This window comes from Eriocheir sinensis, chromosome 3 (assembly GCF_024679095.1).
Source record: "Eriocheir sinensis breed Jianghai 21 chromosome 3, ASM2467909v1, whole genome shotgun sequence".
Lineage (NCBI taxonomy): Eukaryota > Metazoa > Arthropoda > Malacostraca > Decapoda > Varunidae > Eriocheir > Eriocheir sinensis.
In genome coordinates this window covers 21,649,422-21,667,025 of record NC_066511.1, presented here as the reverse complement: position 1 = coordinate 21,667,025, position 17,604 = coordinate 21,649,422, and the positions used below count along the sequence as shown (strand labels likewise).

At 43.4% G+C, this 17,604-nt stretch overlaps 2 protein-coding genes across 8 annotated transcripts in view; one reads left to right on the top strand and one right to left on the bottom strand.

Annotated features, from left to right (window-relative positions):
* Positions 1-17,604, top strand: part of LOC127006447 (uncharacterized) — a 398,934-nt gene that overhangs the window by 218,228 nt on the left and 163,102 nt on the right. For all 7 annotated transcript variants that reach the window (XM_050876409.1, XM_050876407.1, XM_050876427.1 and 4 more), the window contains one exon: positions 12,366-12,550. In XM_050876409.1, the coding sequence (XP_050732366.1) occupies positions 12,366-12,550 (185 nt within the window). The remainder of the gene's footprint in view (positions 1-12,365; positions 12,551-17,604) is intronic.
* On the bottom strand, positions 13,970-15,741 carry LOC127006538 (uncharacterized). Its single transcript, XM_050876509.1, has 2 exons — positions 15,643-15,741; positions 13,970-14,609 (listed from the first exon to the last, which is right to left on the bottom strand). Exons 1-2 carry the CDS (start codon positions 15,652-15,654, stop codon positions 14,196-14,198), a joined length of 426 nt encoding a protein of 141 aa, XP_050732466.1. The 5' UTR covers positions 15,655-15,741; the 3' UTR covers positions 13,970-14,195.

Below are 17,604 nucleotides of genomic sequence, written 5' to 3'. Positions count from 1 at the left end.
AGTGAAAGCCGCGGAAGAGGATCTGTCGTTAACCACCTCTTATGTAATGGAGTTTAACATTACAAAAAAAAGAATAAATACACGTTGGTCTAGAATTACACGGCGTTGCGTTCTGTGTTCCAGTTTCGAGCTATAGACTTTCTACTCAAGCTCATCATTATGCTCTCCAACTTCCTAATAGGGGAGTTAGCTAATATATTCACTCTTTCATTTCTTTCCCTGGCAAAGTCTTGAATAGCCTTCCTTTGTCTGCGGCATTGCGTTTTTCCTATAACTTAAAATCTTTCAAGGAGAAAATATAAACAACCTCAAACTAAAAATAAACTCATTCTCGGCTACTTGATTTCTTTATGTATAGGAATTGCGTGTTATGGGCATTTATTTCTCGAGTTTGTGTTTCTTCTCGGTCTTTCTTCTCTCCATTTCCCTTCATTATTTCTCTTTTACAGCCAGTTTACTTTCAGCTAAAACATATCACATCTTTGAACTAATATTAATCCTTCACTTTCCTAAATCCATCCCTCAGCATACTCAAACATTCTCTTTTTATATACTTCTCATTTACTTTCAGTCTACTTTCAGCTAAAACATATCACATCTTTGAACTAATATTAATCCTTCACTTTCCTAAATCCATCCCTCAGCAAACTCAAACATTCTCTTTTTATATATACTGCTCATTTACATTCAGTCTACTTTCAGCAAATACATGTCACACATTTGCACTAATAATAACCCTAATGTAGTAAGGGCTTCACGCTGCAATGTCTAGCCACCACTGTCGTCATTAGCAAGTGTCTGAAAACAAGTCCCCGAAAGTAGTGTATCCATTTTTTAGGTAGGCATTGTGAGTTGTGGGGATTTATTTCTCGAGTTTGTGTTTCTCCTCGGTCCTTCTTCTCTCCCATAAAGTAAGGGCTTCACGCTGCAATGTCTAGCCACCACTTTCGTCATTAGCAAGTGTCTGAAAACAAGTCCCCCGAAAGTAGTGGATCCATTTTGCAGCGAACATCTGCCGCCAGCTTCCCACGCCCTTCGTCCCGCCAGCCAGCCTCGCAATGGCACTCCCTCATTTCCCTGACACTGCTCCTCCTCGATTTATGGATATCACGCCTGCCTCGGTAATGGCGTTGTCGTGTTGTGCGTCGCCTGTGCCAAAATAATAAATCTAAAAGAAGGTTAACGCTGAAGGCTTTTAATATTATAATGAACTCCTTCATATTTGCTGAAATTCGCGCGCTCATTCTGTCTGTCTATTTATCTGTCTATTTGTTTATCTAGCTGCCTGTCAATCTATCTATTTATTTTTCTATTTGTCTTTATCTGTCTATTTGCCTACCTATTAATTAGTCACTATAAATATAACCATATCTATTTAAATTCCTACCTACCTTCTTATCAATCTGTCTCTATATATTCATCTATCTGTCTACCTATCTAGCTGTTCATCTGTCTGCCTTCCTATGTATATATCTATCAATACTTACCTATCTATCCATGCACATCTCTCATATATTTGCTTCCGTGTCTGTTTGCGTATATATTTGTTTAGTTGTGCGTGTGTGTGTGTGTGTGTGTGTGTGTGTGTGTGTGAGAGAGAGAGAGAGAGAGAGAGAGAGAGAGAGAGAGAGAGAGAGAGAGAGAGAGCGCTTTCATCTTTGTGCAGGAGAATACTAAATATATTAAAACATTATAAAGTCGTTTGAGGGTCGTTCATTATAACTCAGCGTCACTACCTACCACCGCATCTTCTTCCCTCATCATAAGTTTGAGCATCACCACCTTGCACCACACCTTCCAGCATGAACACTATCGTCGTCATCACCATCTACACTCCACCGACACAAATTCCCTTTATTACACTTGCCATTATCATTGACCTCCCACCACCACTACCACAGCGACAACATTAGCAACAAGTATAATAACAAGTATAGTATCAGGACACCTCTCCTCCCGAAACTGACCTATCTTTCGGCCACCTCTTTGGATTCTTTTCAGGAGCAGCGAGTAGCGGGCTTTTTTTATTAATGTTTGCTTTTTTTTGTGCCCTTGAACTGTCTCCTTTGCTGTAAAGAAAAAAAGCAGCAACACAATCGCTTTAACAACAATAGTGACATTAATAACAACAGCCACAACACTTAATAACAGCAGCAGCAACAACAACAATGACAGCAATATCAACGAAATCACCACTGCCACTACCATCATCACCACCACCACCAACAACAACAACAACAACAATAACAACAAGAGTGACATTAATAACAACAGCCACAACACTTAATAACAGCAGCAGCAGCAACAACAATGACAGCAATCTCATCGAAACCACCACTACCACTACCACCACCACCACCAACAACAACAACAATAATAACAACAACTATCCTAATGGTGGCAGTTTTATCACAACCCTTAGAGCAACAAGTGTCGTTAAAAATTACCCAAAAATAGTTCCGCACCAAGGTAACATTTCTCCCTCTCTTTTCTTCACGTATCCGGACTACTTTATATTCAACTTTTAGGAGGTTTCGTAAATACCGTGCAAACTTTTTGTTTTGTTTTGTTTTACCTCGAAACTAGGCAAGCAAACATGCACACATACACTCACACTCACACACACACAAAAGCAAAAGAAAAAAACCCAGCGAGTCCAGTTCCTGCATTTTTTTTCATTCCTGGGAACAGAAATTCGTGAACGGGACGGACGGAAAATTGCAAAGAGGACAAAAAAAAAAAAAAAGGAACATGCACGCAGCCAATTTTATTTATTATTATTATTTTTTTTAGCGAAGTGACGATACGTTTTCCGTTAGCCCTCTGCTCATTTGTCTTCGTTGCTTCTAAGCCTCTCTCTCTCTCTCTCTCTTCTCTTTAATTCCTCCTTAGTCTGCCCTTCATAATCCCGGTTCTCTATCACTTCTCATTTCTCCCAGTCTCGGTTACCACATAATCTCCTCCCTTGCACACCCAGAATAGTAGAGTTGCTAATGCTTCGGGTTGTGTTCCCTTTTCTCACCTGTCCATATCTCTGAATTTCCTGCTTGATCGGTCTTTCCCTTATCTTTTCTCTCTCCTTTCGTCCGTCTCCCTTTCTCCATTCACAACATGTCTTTAACCTAATGCTCCCTTCTCTCTCTCTCTCTCTCTCTCTCTCTGTGTGTGTTTGTGTTTGACCTTTTTCCTTCCTCCCATATACACACACTACACTGACCTCCTTCTTCCCTTCACCGTCTATCTCTCTTCTTAAAACGTCTCTTCATATCTGTCGTTTTCCTCCCTCCCTCCCTCTCTTCCTCTCACCTATTTCTGCCACTTCATTTAATTGCTTCCTCCCACACACCTCATCTCTGACCTCATTCTCCGTTTTCATTGTAAGGGAAATAACAGATAGAAAAAGATTTAAGGGAAGGTCTTTTAGGAGATGATGTGATATTACGATTTTTTTTTCGGCACGTTTACATTGAAGATGAAAAGTTAAATAAGAGAGAGTGAGAGAAGGAGAGAGGGAGAGGGAGAGAGAAAGGGAAAGGGAGAGGGAGAGGGAGAGGGATAGCGAGAGCGAGAGGGCGAGGGAGAGGAAGAGGAAGATTAAGAGGAAGAGGAAGAGAGAGAGAGAGAGAGAGAGAGAGAGAGAGAGAGAGAGAGAGAGAGAGAGAGAGAGAGAGAGAGAGAGAGAGAGAGAGAGAGAGAGAGAGAGAGAGAGAGAGAGAGAGAGTGAGAGAGAGAGAGAGAGATTTACATAGATTTACATAGAAAATCAGACCACACAGACCCCATGGTCCAGACTTGGTGGTCTGTCCTTAAACCTAAGTGATTTTACATTAATCAGAAGACTCCAAAACGTTGCATTTCTACTCTAGTTGATATTAAGTTGAAGGAAGTGACGGTCGAGCTTATTTTTGAAGGAGTCAATCGTGTTACACTGGACCACTGATGATGGGAGCTTATTCCATTCTCGCACTACAACGTTGGTGAAGAAAAATTTGGTGCAGTCTGAATTTACTTGTCTACATCTGAGTTTTACGCCATTGTTCCTCGTGCGCAAAGTGTCATCGATCATAAACAATGTTGATCTGTCTACATTCGTGAAACCATTAAGTATTTTAAAACATTCGATCAGTTTTCCTCGGAGGCGACGTTTCTCAAGAGAGAACATGTTAAGGGTAGAAAGCCTTTCTTCGTAGGATTTGTTGCGCAAGGAAGGGATAATTTTCGTTGCCCGACGCTGAACACCTTCTAATTTAGCAATATCCTTTGCATGGTGGGGAGACCAAAACTGTACCGCATATTCCAAGTGGGGTCTGACTAAACTGTTGTAGAGCGGAGTATTACATCTTTATTCTTAAATAAAAGTTTCTTTTAATGAAGCCCAACATTCTGTTCGCTTTATTTGCTGCATCGATGCATTGCTGTGAGAATTTGAGGTTAGACGCTATTTTGACCCACAAGTCCTTGACGCATTGAACGCTTTTGAGGTTTACGCCGCGCATTTCGAAATCAAACTTTTTATTCCTCGTTCCAACTTGAAGGACCTGGCACTTGTCTACGTTAAAGGGCATCTCCATCTATCCGACCAAGTTGAAATTTTGTGCAAATCCTCTTGAGGCTTTGCCTGTCTTCGTCAGTGAGAACCGAGTTACCAATCTTTGTGTCGTCTGCAAATTTACTAATGCGGTTATTGAGTCCAACATCCACGTCGTTGATGTAAATAATGAAGAGCACTGGGCCAAGAACCGAGCCCTGAGGGACGCCACTAGTGACAGGCGCCCACTCTGAGTTAAATCCGTCAATCACTACTCTTTGTTGTCTGTTGCTCAACCAATTCGCGATCCATTGGTTTACCTGACCGTCAATACCTATTTGTTTTAATTTGTAAAGTAATTTATGATGCGGGACTTTATCAAACGCTTTCTGGAAATCAAGATAGACTACGTCCAGTGATTTGGTTACGTCATAAACAGTGAAGAGGTCGTTATAAAAGGTTAATAGATTTGATAGGCAGGATCTTGTATTTCGGAAGCCATGTTGTGAGTCCCCAATTAATGAGTGGCTTTCAAGGTAACTCACAATTTTGTCTCTAATTATGCCCTCAAGTAGCTTACCTACAACCGAAGTTAGACTAATGGGCCTGTAATTACCTGGTACTTTTTTGTCTCCTTTCTTAAAAATCGGTGTCACGTTAGCCTTTTTCCAATCTGAAGGGACAATGCCTTGTCGCAAGGACATATTGAATACGGTTGTGAGGAGGAGAGTATTTCGCTCTTTGTTTCTTTCAGCAGAGTTGGATATACTTTATCAGGTCCAGGACTTTTATTTGTTTTAAGTGATTTGAGGGCTTTAAGGACTTCATCGGGTTTTATTTCAAAGTTAGACAATGCATGCTCGGGATTTACATTAGTACTGGTGTTGGTGGTGGTGGTGGGAGGACTGTTATTATTAAACACCGAGGAAAAGTAATTATTTAATAGGTTTGCAACGTGTTGGCTGTCAGTCACTAGTGCACCGTCGCTGTTTATTAAAGGTCCAATTCCACTTCTGATCGCCTTTCTGTTGTTTATGTAACTGAAGAAGGATTTCGGATTATTTTTACAGTTGGCTGCAATATTTACTTCATATCTACGCTTTGCCTGATGCACTAATCTTTTTACTCGTCGCCTTGCATCATTGTAAAGTCTAATGTTTTCGGGCGTGCTTTGGTGTTTCTTTAACCTGTAAGACAATTTTCTCTCCTTGACTGAGTGTTTAATTTCGCTATTAAACCAAGGTGGACTTTTATTAGTGTTAATTCGCTTCTCGCACAAGGGGACAAATGTGTCCTGCTGAGTGAGTAAGTGATTTTTAAAGTTTTGCCAGGCGTCCTCTGCATTGCCGTCATCTGATAGTTGCATATCTATTAGTTTTCGTCGGATTTCTACGAAGTTGGCTCTTTTGAAATTGGGCACCTTAACTTTATTTTCAGTCACCGATGTTTGAGCTCTAATGTCAACGCGCACTAGTTTATGATCGCAGGAACCGAGGTGTTCTCCTACCGTGACATTACTGACTAGGTTATCTTGGGTCGCTATAACAAGGTCAAGTATGTTATTTTGTCGAGTTGGTTCAGAAACCATTTGGCTTAGATAATTTTCCTCTAGAAATTCGATCATTCTATGGGACTCACCTTCTGTACCCGACAGTGTCGCCCAGTCGATATGGGGGAGGTTAAAGTCTCCTAGTATCAGTGAGTCGCTGTTATTAAGTGACTGCCTTAAGACGCTGTACATTTCAAGATCGCCATCAAGTGATTGCCCCGGAGGCCTGTAAGTGACAGATATATTTAAATTGACTATTGCAATGTTTACTCGCACGCACAAGTGTTCAACGTTACTGTTTCTTGGTGTTTTGTCAGTAGGTTGCAAGTAGCTTTTGACAAAAAGGGCGACACCACCCCCTCTACGGTTTACACGATCATTGTTGAAGAATCTGTAGCCATCTATGTTATATTCGGAACTTAAATCAATATTAGTGGTGTCGATAAATGTTTCGGTTATGGCAATTACGTCAAAGTTTTCTGTCAGAGCAAGACATCGCAGTTCATCAAATTTGTTTCTTAGGCTACGCGCATTGAAACTAAGGACTCTTAGGATATCTTGAAGCTTGGTAATAGAGGTACTGGAGGGTTCAATGTTACGAGTCTGTTGCGGTGTGAGGTGTCTATTTACACGGGCGGGATGGAAGGACGTGGCTGAGAGTCGTTTTTTGTTGTTCGGGCGTTACGTACTGCGTTGTTGAGGAGCCTTCCAAATCTGGCTGCCCCGATGGGGGACAGGTGTATGCCGTCCCTTTGGAAAAGTCTACTCTGGCCGTAGAAATCGTTCCAGGCGTTAAAGAATTCGACGTCAAGCTCTCCGCAGAGAGTCTGCAGGCGGTTGTTGAGGCTGAAGGCCTTACTGTAGAAGTCGCCCTCATCCCATGTCCGTGGTAGAATTCCTGAAATCAAAATATTAGGGATTTAGTCTTATACTGCTGGATGAGCCTACGGTACTTGTCCAGCAGTTCCTCAGACCGGGTCGTGGTGACGTCGTTTGTACCTGTGTGGAGAACAAAGAGTGAGTCATTAGAGGCCACAGCGGAGACCTCGTCCAGTGCAGCTGTGATGTCGTCAACACCAGCTCCAGGATAACAGTAGTTACGCCTACGACGGGGACTCTGCCACAGAATTCAACCACCTGATGGCGAATCATAGAGTCACCGACCAAGAAGGTGCTCTGTTCCTCGTCCTCCTCCTCCAGTATGGCAAATCTGTTGTAGCAATGAGTAGGATAAATGGCTCTAGGGGCGGGTCTGGCTCCTCCTCTCACCGGGGTGAAGCATTCAGCGTCAGCTCTACCGGTTCCCTGTGACGTGCCTTCTTCGGAAGGTGGCTGGGCATCGAGTGCAGGTGAGGAGGGTGATGAGGCGTCAATTGCAGGAGGGGCGACGATGTTGGCCTGGATAAACTCCTGCAAGGTATCAACAGTACTTGTTAGTTCGGTGATCTTCTTCTCGCCAGCCGTCAGCCTTTCGTCCTGTTGAAGGAGTCTCGTTTCCATCTGCTGAGTCAACAGGCAGATCTTGCAGACGGTCGATCGTCCTGAGAAGAAATGACCAGAGAAGTTTCCTGTGCAAGTCGAACATTTCTTGAGCGCCATATTGGTTTGGAGGATGTATCTATATTTTTGCTTTTCTTTTTCGATTTTCGTAGGGCAGAGGTACGCGTGCGTGTATAAGAGAGAATAAGTGAGAGAGAGAGAGAGAGAGAGAGAGAGAGAGAGAGAGAGAGAGAGAGAGAGAGAGAGAGAGAGAGAGAGAGAGAGAGAGAGAGAGATGGGAGGGATGAGGAGGGAGGAAGAGGAAGGGGGGGAGAGAGAGGGTGGGAACGAGATAGGGAGTGAGGAAGGAGAGACAGAGAGGGCAAGTGGGGGTAGTAATGAGAGAGAGAGAGAGGAGGGGCAATGGAGAGGGGAGGCGAGAGAAGAGGAGGAGCGAAACGCGAGAGGGAGGGAGGGAGGATTACTGGTCTCTGGGGAATAATCTGGTCAAGTCAGGTCAGGTAGGTCTGAACACCTGCGTAGGAAGTGGCGTCGGAGTGGAATCTGGAAATATATAAAGAATTGGCGGAAAGAGTGTAACACTGTGTTTTGTGTATAGGTGTATATATGTTTTACAGGGCGCTACTGCGAGAGGGTAGATACAGGCGGAGAGAGGTAGTAAAAATAAGGGCAACACTTAATCCTGTCCAATGAAGCACGTGGTCGCACAGCAAACAGCACACCTCTGCGGGCAGCTAACTCGGTTGACAGAGAGAGAGTAAATAACGCTAATACTCTACGTTTCCGGCGGAGTAATCCATCAAGACTCTACTCCCAAGCACATAAATCTTCATACAAGATAACTGGAACATATAGTTGTGTGCTTCAAACTTTTCTCCCCTTGTGTGTATGTGTGAGTGGGTGTGGGTGGGGGGGGGTTACGTGTATGTGGTGTCGTGTGGTGTGGTGTGGTGTGGTGTGGGGTTATGTGGGGGGGGGGGGATCGTGTCGTGTCGTGTCGTGTCGTGTCGTGTCGTGTGTGGTGTGGTGTGTAGATAACATTGTTCACATATGTGGGTCATAATTGCGTGGTGAAGGTACCCACGTCACTGTCAACGGCGCGCCACACCCCCCAAGCCGCCGCACTGTGTGGAAAAGATAAGTTGATGTAATTTTGCGAAACGAGTAAACGCTCAGCACTTCTTCACGTCCTTTGAAAGCAAAGAAAAAATGCGTCATGAAAAAACAGCTGTAAATGGTTTTATCGCCCTCACTTATACATCAAACGCTGTGAAGGGTGTCCTTACGCTGAATACCTCCCAGACCCTCAGCCAGCGGACGATTTGAGGCCAAATATGCTTCATCCTTATTAATGATAAAGTCACGTGGGTAGAAAAGAAACACATGAATACGAAGAATCACTTCACTCACCTTCAAAGCCTAACATAAGTACTTATAGTTAGAGTTCAGTGATGAGAGGCATCAGGCGGTGAAGAAATCCAATAAGAAAAGCAGCAACTTGATAAGACCGGGACGAGCACAATAATGACGCATGTGGAGAACTGATATATTTGATAAATGATCAACACCAGCACGCCACGACAGGACAAAGGTTGGTATTATCAGATGCTCCCGCCCCTCACACCAACTATTTCCAAAGGCCAAAAAGGAGGTTAATCGAGTTCTAATGAGTGTTCTTTTAGGTTCACGGTACAGAAGAAGGCTCAGATCACCACCAGGGTCATAAAAGTACCCTTGGAAATGCCCTAAACTCCCACGAAAGACTAGTAAATTATGTGTTCTTGGGCGCAGAAATGTTTAAAAATATGGCCCTAAGACCTCCTTAACGTTCTCCACCTATGTTTGATGTTAGTGTCCTTATTCCTTCGCCGGCAATTGCTCTAATATTACCTCTCTCCTTGATCCTCTGTCTGCTCCGACTTCTTTTACAATTTATGGATTGCCTCTCAGCTACTTGGTTGAACATCTGTTTTTAGTTCTACGTATGCTACGGCCTGTCACCTTCATTTCTTGTTATAGTGATTACTGATTAAATTTCTTCAAACTTTGATGTTCTCTAATCCATGACACTCTTTCTGACGCTCCATGTTATATCCAACATTTTTCTTCCCATTCCTCTTTGTGAGTTTTTTTTGTTTTTGTTTATCTAAATATTATACCAGTCGACAATATTCTGAACCCCATGTTAGGACTGGCAGGTTTCATTGACTGTACAGCTTTCTCTTTAGGGAGAGTGGCAGGTGACTGTTCATGGCATTACTATGCTTACCAAGAGTGTCCCCTCCCACTCATATTCTCTTTCGAATGGTACCAAATGGTATCGAATCATTTGAATCTATGATAAGTCTATATTTATGCCATCTGATTTGCTCCTGTTCATTCCCTTCAAAGCTTGTTACAGTTCATAATGCATAGTACGTAATAAACTATGCAGTCAAACATGGTGTTAAGCATTCCACATGCCCCTTTTATCCGCTCTTGCAATCGCTTAGATCTCTCATTGACATTCAGAATCAAGTGGCCAGAAAAAAAAAATAATGCGAAGCCTCGAACTAAAAGTCCAGTACATGGCTGGCTGTTTTTAGCAACCACGGAGTAGCTGTAGATCTCCATGTCATGTCATGCATGGCTTTTATATATACTTTTAAGTCTTGTGGTATATATTCAACTTTACCTGGAAGCTCTCAAGAGCCGATTGCCACATGAGGGGGGATGGGGGGCTTTAATAAATTATTATTGTAAAATGTAGAAACATGAAAAATGGAGAGTAACAAGCTAAGCTTTGCATTAAACATTATTCTTGAAAGGTCAGGAAGTTTTATGCGGGTGGCCGGGAACAAAATGTACCGCTGCTGGACAGAGCAATTCCTCTTTTTCATTCTTGTCATCTATAAATGGTCTGCCTCGTACAGTTTCCATCACAAGAGGCATCAACGTCATCACCAGACTCTTCGACGTCGTAATATTTTTCATTTTTTCCTTCGTCGCTTCCATCAGTTTCGACAGTTGTTGTTGTTTTTGTTCTTATTATTTTTATTTGTTGTCGACGCCATCCATCATTCTGTTATTTTGTTTCCATTTAAATTAATGAGCAGATAGGGAATACGCAGAGAGAGAGAGAGAGAGAGAGAGAGAGAGAGAGAGAGAGAGAGAGAGAGAGAGAGAGAGAGAGAGAGAGAGAGAGAGAGAGAGAGAGAGAGAGAGAGAGCATGTTACCGGAACTGATAGACAATTAGAGAGAAACAAGAAACATTGGAAATCTCCCGGAAAACAACCCCCCTCGAGCTAAACGGCTGACATACTATAGGGACATCCAACCCTGTTAGTCCCTCCAGAGAGCCACCACTTGAGCCTCTCCTTGATGTGTACTCACCCCTACACGTCGATCACGGTAATGTTAAGATTCGTCCCCCTCACAGACTTGTCGCGACTCGCATCCAAGCTTGCCGTTCGAGACTGACACTTGAAAGAGCTTACAACACACACACACACACACACACACACACACACACGTACGTCCTTCCACAAATCAGGTAATTATTGGCCGGAGGTGAAATGAGACGGTTGGCAGGTGCAGGAAACGACTGAAAGGTCAGGACTTATTATGGCAACGAGAGCGATTTTAATAATGATGTTGATGGTAATTAATAAACCCGCTGTTGTTTCTGTTCTTACTACTACTACTACTACTACTACTACTACTACTACTACTATTACCGATATTAACACTTATCTGCAGGGTTTAGTAAATATTTTTGGCTATTCTCAAAACCAATACTGCGCCGTCGATGTTTTGGGGTGCGTGTGTGTGTGTGTGTGTGCCGCCGGTGCCGCTTATGTTACGGCTGTTTTCCTTGGTGTTATCGGAGCCGCCAGCAGGAAATCTCGGAGTAGTAGAGTGGAACGGGTGCCTGCAGGGCTTGTTTGTTCGTGTGTGTGTGTGTGTGTGTGTGTGTGTGTGTGTGTGTGTGTGTGTGTGTGTGTGTGTGTGTGTGTGTGAAATAATGAATAATAATAATAATGATAATAATATACGGTTTATTGCTTTGGCAGCCAAATTGGCTGAAAAATTACAATCATAGGATGGGAAGTGCCTTGCAGATACAAGTAAATTAAAATTAAAATGTAAATGTAAACAATCTTTGGTGCAATAAAGTAAGAGTTAAGATAAACATGACTAGCATCGATGGAGAAATAAAAGAAAATTACTATAAAAGGAGAAGAGCTTGTAGCATTGCATTAGCAGTTAAGAGAGGTTTATTTATTGTTGATTAGTCTAACTATGGTCGGTACAGGGCTGTTCTTGTGACGGTCAGTTCGCGAGCGTATAGGCACCAGCTGCTTGTGAGTACGTGCGGCGCGACGGGGAGGTGGCGCAGCAGGAGGGAGGAGGTGACGGAGGCGGGGTTTGTTAAGGAGTTGGTGGCCGAAGTGGAGGAGGTTGTTAGTATAAAGGGTGTTTAGCGGCTTAAGGCCCAGTGTACCCAGTGCATAATTGTAACCTGTGTATGAGGTGCCAAGGATGATCCTGGCTGCTCTTTTCTGTACTTTTTCAAGTTTATTGCTTTGTGTGATGTTGAGGCTGGAGGACCAGGAAGGAGAGGCATATGTGAGTTTAGGAAGAATGAAAGTTTTTGTGAGCTCAGATGGTGTGTGTGTGTGTGTGTGTGTGTGTGTGTGTGTGTGTGTGTGTGTGTGTGTGTGTGTGTGTGTGTGTGTGTGTTATTATTGTCCTGATTCACACCAAGTCCTCCGTGCTAAGCTGGCTTATCTTTCCTCGCCACTCAGGCGGATCAACGTGACCAACTTCGGGCCGCGAGAGGACTGTCTGTCACCTCTCAAGGAGCAACGCACCTTCATCATCCTTGCCAATGCCCCGGGAGATCGCTTCCTTAAGGCCCGCTATGACCATCCCGGCGGAGCGGCGGTCCAGTGGTCAAAGGAGAACGAGGAGGTGGTGTGGCGGGCGCTCGGTGAGTAGTGAGTACTGTTTACTGTTGTGGCGCCGGTCTCTCCGTCACCCTTGTTGTGTCGGGTAGTTGCACCACCGAACCATCTTATTACCTCCGCCAACGAAGATGGAGGAGGTTATACTTTCGGTCGGGTCGGTATGTTTATTTATTTATTTATTTATTTATTTATTTATTTATTCATTTATTTATTTGTTTGTTTGTTTGTTTGTTTGTTTGTTCGTGAGCAGTCTCCTGTGCACAATTTTGCGGATATCTCAACCAAATTTTCAGGGAAGCTTTGTGTCCATCCAGAATTAAAAAAAACATTAATTTTTTTATGTCAAAGGTCAAAGGTCAAGGTCAAGGTCACAGTCTCCTGTGCACAATTTTGCGGATATCTTTTTATGTCAAAGGTCAAAGGTCAAGGTCGAGGTAGCACAAAACGTCATTTTGGCCATAACTTCGGTTCTCCTCATCGTAAAGCCTTCAAACTTGGTTCATATTTTAGCTCATGGAAAGACGCATCTTGCATGGCCTGGACCTTAACATTTGACCTTGGCCTCGAAAAGTTCGCCCAAGGTCAAAGTTTCCAAAAAAAATAGAATTTCATCGAATTTCGAAACAAATGCTTTCATATGATGCACCTTGCATGGCCTTGACCTTGACTTTTCACCTTGACCTCGAAAAGTTCGCCCAAGTCAAAGTTTAAAAAAAATAGAATTTCATCAAATTTCGAAACAAATGCTTCCATATGATGCATAGGATCACAGTTTATGCCCATACCAATTTTCAAGACGATCTTTGGCGGAGGTGTGCACTCTCCGAGTGCTGGAGTCTAGTTTATCCTGGATTCCTTTTATTTTGCATATACTTCCTTCAGTAACCACATCCTGGATCCATTTTCCTTAGCAAGCGAGTGGGGAGATGTGTAGAAAGCTGAGATCATCGATTGGCATTATAAACTAAAACCTGGAGCGGGGGTAGGGAGAGGACATGAAGCTAAATTCAGGCAAAACACAGACCTTGGAAAAGTGTACTGAGGAGGAAGTGGAGGCCTTGCATTGAAGAGTTCTGTTATAGCTTGCAAATGAATGGGTGTGGAGGGATCGCGCTCCATACCAGAGTGGATGGGGTCTACTGAGGCATTAGTATCAGGAGTAGTATTAGGAGGAGGGATCTGCGTAAATAGCTCACGAGACTTCATGAAATTGATACCAAGGAAGGGACAAGTTACAGTTTTGCGAGGTACACATTTTATTAAGTTAGACCAGTAGAAGGTGTAGATAAAGGTCGAAATTATATTAGCTTTTAAACGAGGTACAGGTCACCTTAAAGCTGGAATTCTTATTTTAAAACGTTGTTGCAAAAAAAAGTGAAGGAAAATAATAGCTACGAGTCGTGAATATGCGAGATTGAAGGAATAAAGTTATACACATAAAATAATGACATTCGATAGTTTACTTTTGGAAGACATGATTTTAGAACAAATGGTAGTAGCTTTGGCAGGTACATCAGCTCCAGCGTCTTCGAAGAGCAGGCGTAGTTTTTATTCTAAGTGCTTGTGCATTTAGACCAATCAAAGAACGTGTGTGTGTGTGTGTGTGTGTGTGTGTGTGTGTGTGTGTGTGTGTGTGTGTGTGTGTGTGTGTGTGTGTGTGTGTACATCTTACTTTTGGGTCTTAATTTTGATGTCAGGGATATCGAATAAACCATCGAAGGAGGAGTCCCTCTTGAAGGAGTTGATGGAGGCCCTCACAATGTCCATGATGAGCGGCATGGTCTCCCGCGCCGCCTCCACTTCCTCCAGGATTTCTTGGTTACTCGCGGTCGGCTTCCTCAGCTTGAGGGCCTCTCGGCTCAGCAGCAGCGAGGACTCCACGACTTTGTTGAGGCGGTCGGTAGCGTCTCCGTTGTCATCATTAATTGCCTGGAAGAGCGGCGGGATGAACTTTTCAATAACGGTGACGGTTTCTCTGAGTTGGTCGGGATCCAAGGCAGTGGCCGGCACAGACGATTGGTCGCCGAGGCGTGAGGGCAGGCCAGCGCTCAGACCAGCCAGGCACACTAGCAGTACTGCCACCTGTAGAGAGCATCGTATTAGTTGGGTGTGATAGAGGGGAGCATCTTGGCTCAGGAGGCCTATGGTGTTTAAAATATCTTGAAAGTTAACCAAAATTCAAGAGGAGAGATAAGTTATTTTTCCTGGTATAAGAACTATGGGGTCAAAATATAACCCATAGCCAACTTTGTGAATATCAGTGGTAGCAATGAAGAACCCAAGATAGTGAGTGTGTCCTGAGGGGGACGCTTGTCTAATGCAGTGGTTCTCAAACATTTTCGTGAGCGACCCTATTTGGAACATTTCAATCCTTCGCGACCCAGAGTAAAGATAAAGAAAATGTACAGTGATATATATATTTTATTTTGCAAAAACATAAATAAGGCGTAAAGCTTCCCATTCACAAAACTAAACTAGTGGGATCCATGGCACTGCTTTTCTCCTTCACAAAACTAAACTAACAGGATTCCTGTGTCCCTGCGACCCATCAAAATTGATCTCGCGACCCAACTTTGGGTCGCGACCCATAGTTTGAGAACCGCTGGTCTAATGGGGACTCGAGTTCGGCACAAATCTCATTTAGAGCGTACACTGCAACAAGAGATATGAAGCCCAGGGTGTGTTTCAGCCTCACTTGCGTTCTACGCTCTTCGGCCGGAGTAACCTCAACCACAAATGGGTCCAGCTGGCTGGAGATGCCTATATCTAGCCCCTTAGGACGAGCACCTTTGCTCATGCTGGACCAGTAGTGGGTGTATCCCCCACTGCTGATCTTTCCACTGCCAGGAACCTTCGTCTCAGAGTCCCACTATTATATATTCACCTTCAGCCATCTGAGCTCATTCGCTAGATGAGGTAGTCAGTGATCTTACGAGAGGCTTAGAGTGTTCCAGGAGGCCACACGTAGAGCCCTCTAAAGGGCTCCGCTTCTGCACTATCTCGGCCACTTCCAAGACAAAAAGAATGGCATGGGGCCCTTTCCCCGTCGAGAAAGGAAGATGTTGCCGATATCTTATTCAGGAGCAAGTGCTCACCACTTGTCGTCTCCTCTTACCTGAGAATGCATTATGATGCAGAAAGAGGGCGAGAGAGTTCTACTTGCTGGGATAACAGACGCTTCACAAATGAGACAGGTCTGCGCAGCGCCTTATATAAGACGAGAAGTGAAAGTGCGGCAAGGCTCCTGTAAATGCCATTTTTTTCGTATTTCTTCATTACATATTCCTGTTGCGTGTTATTTGTAGTTGTTGGTATGGGTCCAGCTATCAATAAGGCTGGTTGCAAAATTCGAATACTGATTATCATTATTGAGGCAAAAAAGAATAAAAGAATAAGTGATGTAGAGATGCTAGTGTTTGGCACCTCGCTGATTTTGAAGGCCGTTTTTTTCAGTTTGGATTCATCCAATATCTTGTAAGAGGCAATTCATACTAGTACATTAAACTCTTCAGACCTGTTTTGAAGTCAGAGATGTTGCTTAACGTACAGCATGTGACGTTATATACAATACATAAACATCTAAATACCTCAAACCATTCTGTACGTCAAACTTTACCGAAATACAGTTTATGTAGTCAAGTTTCATGGTATGCAGGACAAAATAACAGGAAAGAATAATGGTAGCTTTCCGTATATGAACAGAGTAACGAGGGGGCAAAAAAAAGTAATTAACATATACAATGGAGGGAAATGAAGCAGAAGGAACATATCAAGCTTAAATTACCTAATTACTTATAAAGGCGTTGCAGCTGATAGAAGAAAGTGGTAAGTGGGTCGAAGAAGATAACGAGAAGGTTGTGGGGATGGTGGTGGTGTAGGAGGAGGAGGAAGGGAAGAGGAAGGAGGAAGAGGAAGAATAAGAGAAGGAAGAGGAGGAGGACGAGGAGGAGGAGGAGGAGGAGGAGGAGGAGCGATAAAAAACAGAAAAAGCAAACAGATGAAAAAGAAATATGAAAAGAAAAGGAAAAAGAAGAAGGAAAAAAGACGACGATGAAGAAGAAGAAGAAGAAGAAGAAGAAGAAGAAGAAGAAGAAGAAGAAGAAGAAGAAGAAGAAGAAGAAGAAGAAGAAGAAGAAGAAGAAGAAGAAGAAGAAGAAGAAGAAGAAGAAGAAGAAGAAGAAGAAGAAGAAGAAGAAGAAGAAGAAGAAAATTAGGAAGAAAAAGAGAAAGACGAAGACGAAGAAGAAGAGGAAGAAGAAAAGGAAGAAGAAAAAAGGAGGAAAAGGAGGGGTAAGAGGAGGAGGAGGAGGAGGAGGAGGAGGAGGAGAAGGAGAAGGAGAAGGAGAAGGAGAAGGAGAAGGACCCACACCAAGATGTTACAGCTTCAGAGGCTGCAGAACAAAGCGCTGAGATTTGCCACCGGACAGAAATACCCGTACACGGAAAACACAGCAGCACAACACCGAAGACTCGGAGTACAATTAGTCAGCACAAGGCTACGGGAGGCGGCCGGAAAGATATGGGAGAAGCTAGACCATCAAGACGACGTGAACTACACCCACGTCAAGGAGCTTGACGGCAGCACGAACTTGGTCCACCCCTGGTTTCCGCGCAGCTTGAAGTCACTACGAGAACAACCGCCCACACATCACTTCACACAAGTGACGCCATAGCTTAGCTTAGCTCTCTACACACAAACAATCCAAACACACAAACCCCCAGCACGCCGGGGGTATACAAATAAGGTGCCCGATAAACAATAACTACACCAGAACAACTAACGAACCTACACCATACAACTGTACACTCCTACTGTCTTTCCTATTCCCCACCTGTACCTCACCACTAACCCACTTCCTCTTCGTACTATACCCTTGATTAAAAAAAAAAAAAAAGGAGAAGAAGAAGAAGAAGAAGGAGGAGGAGGAGGAGGAGGACGATGACGAGGACTAGGGTGAGGAGTAGGAGGAGGAGGAGGATAAAGACGATGTTGTTGATGATGGTGATAATGATAATGATGATGATGATGATGATGATGATGGTGCAGGAGAGTGATAACATATTTAGCGGAATATTA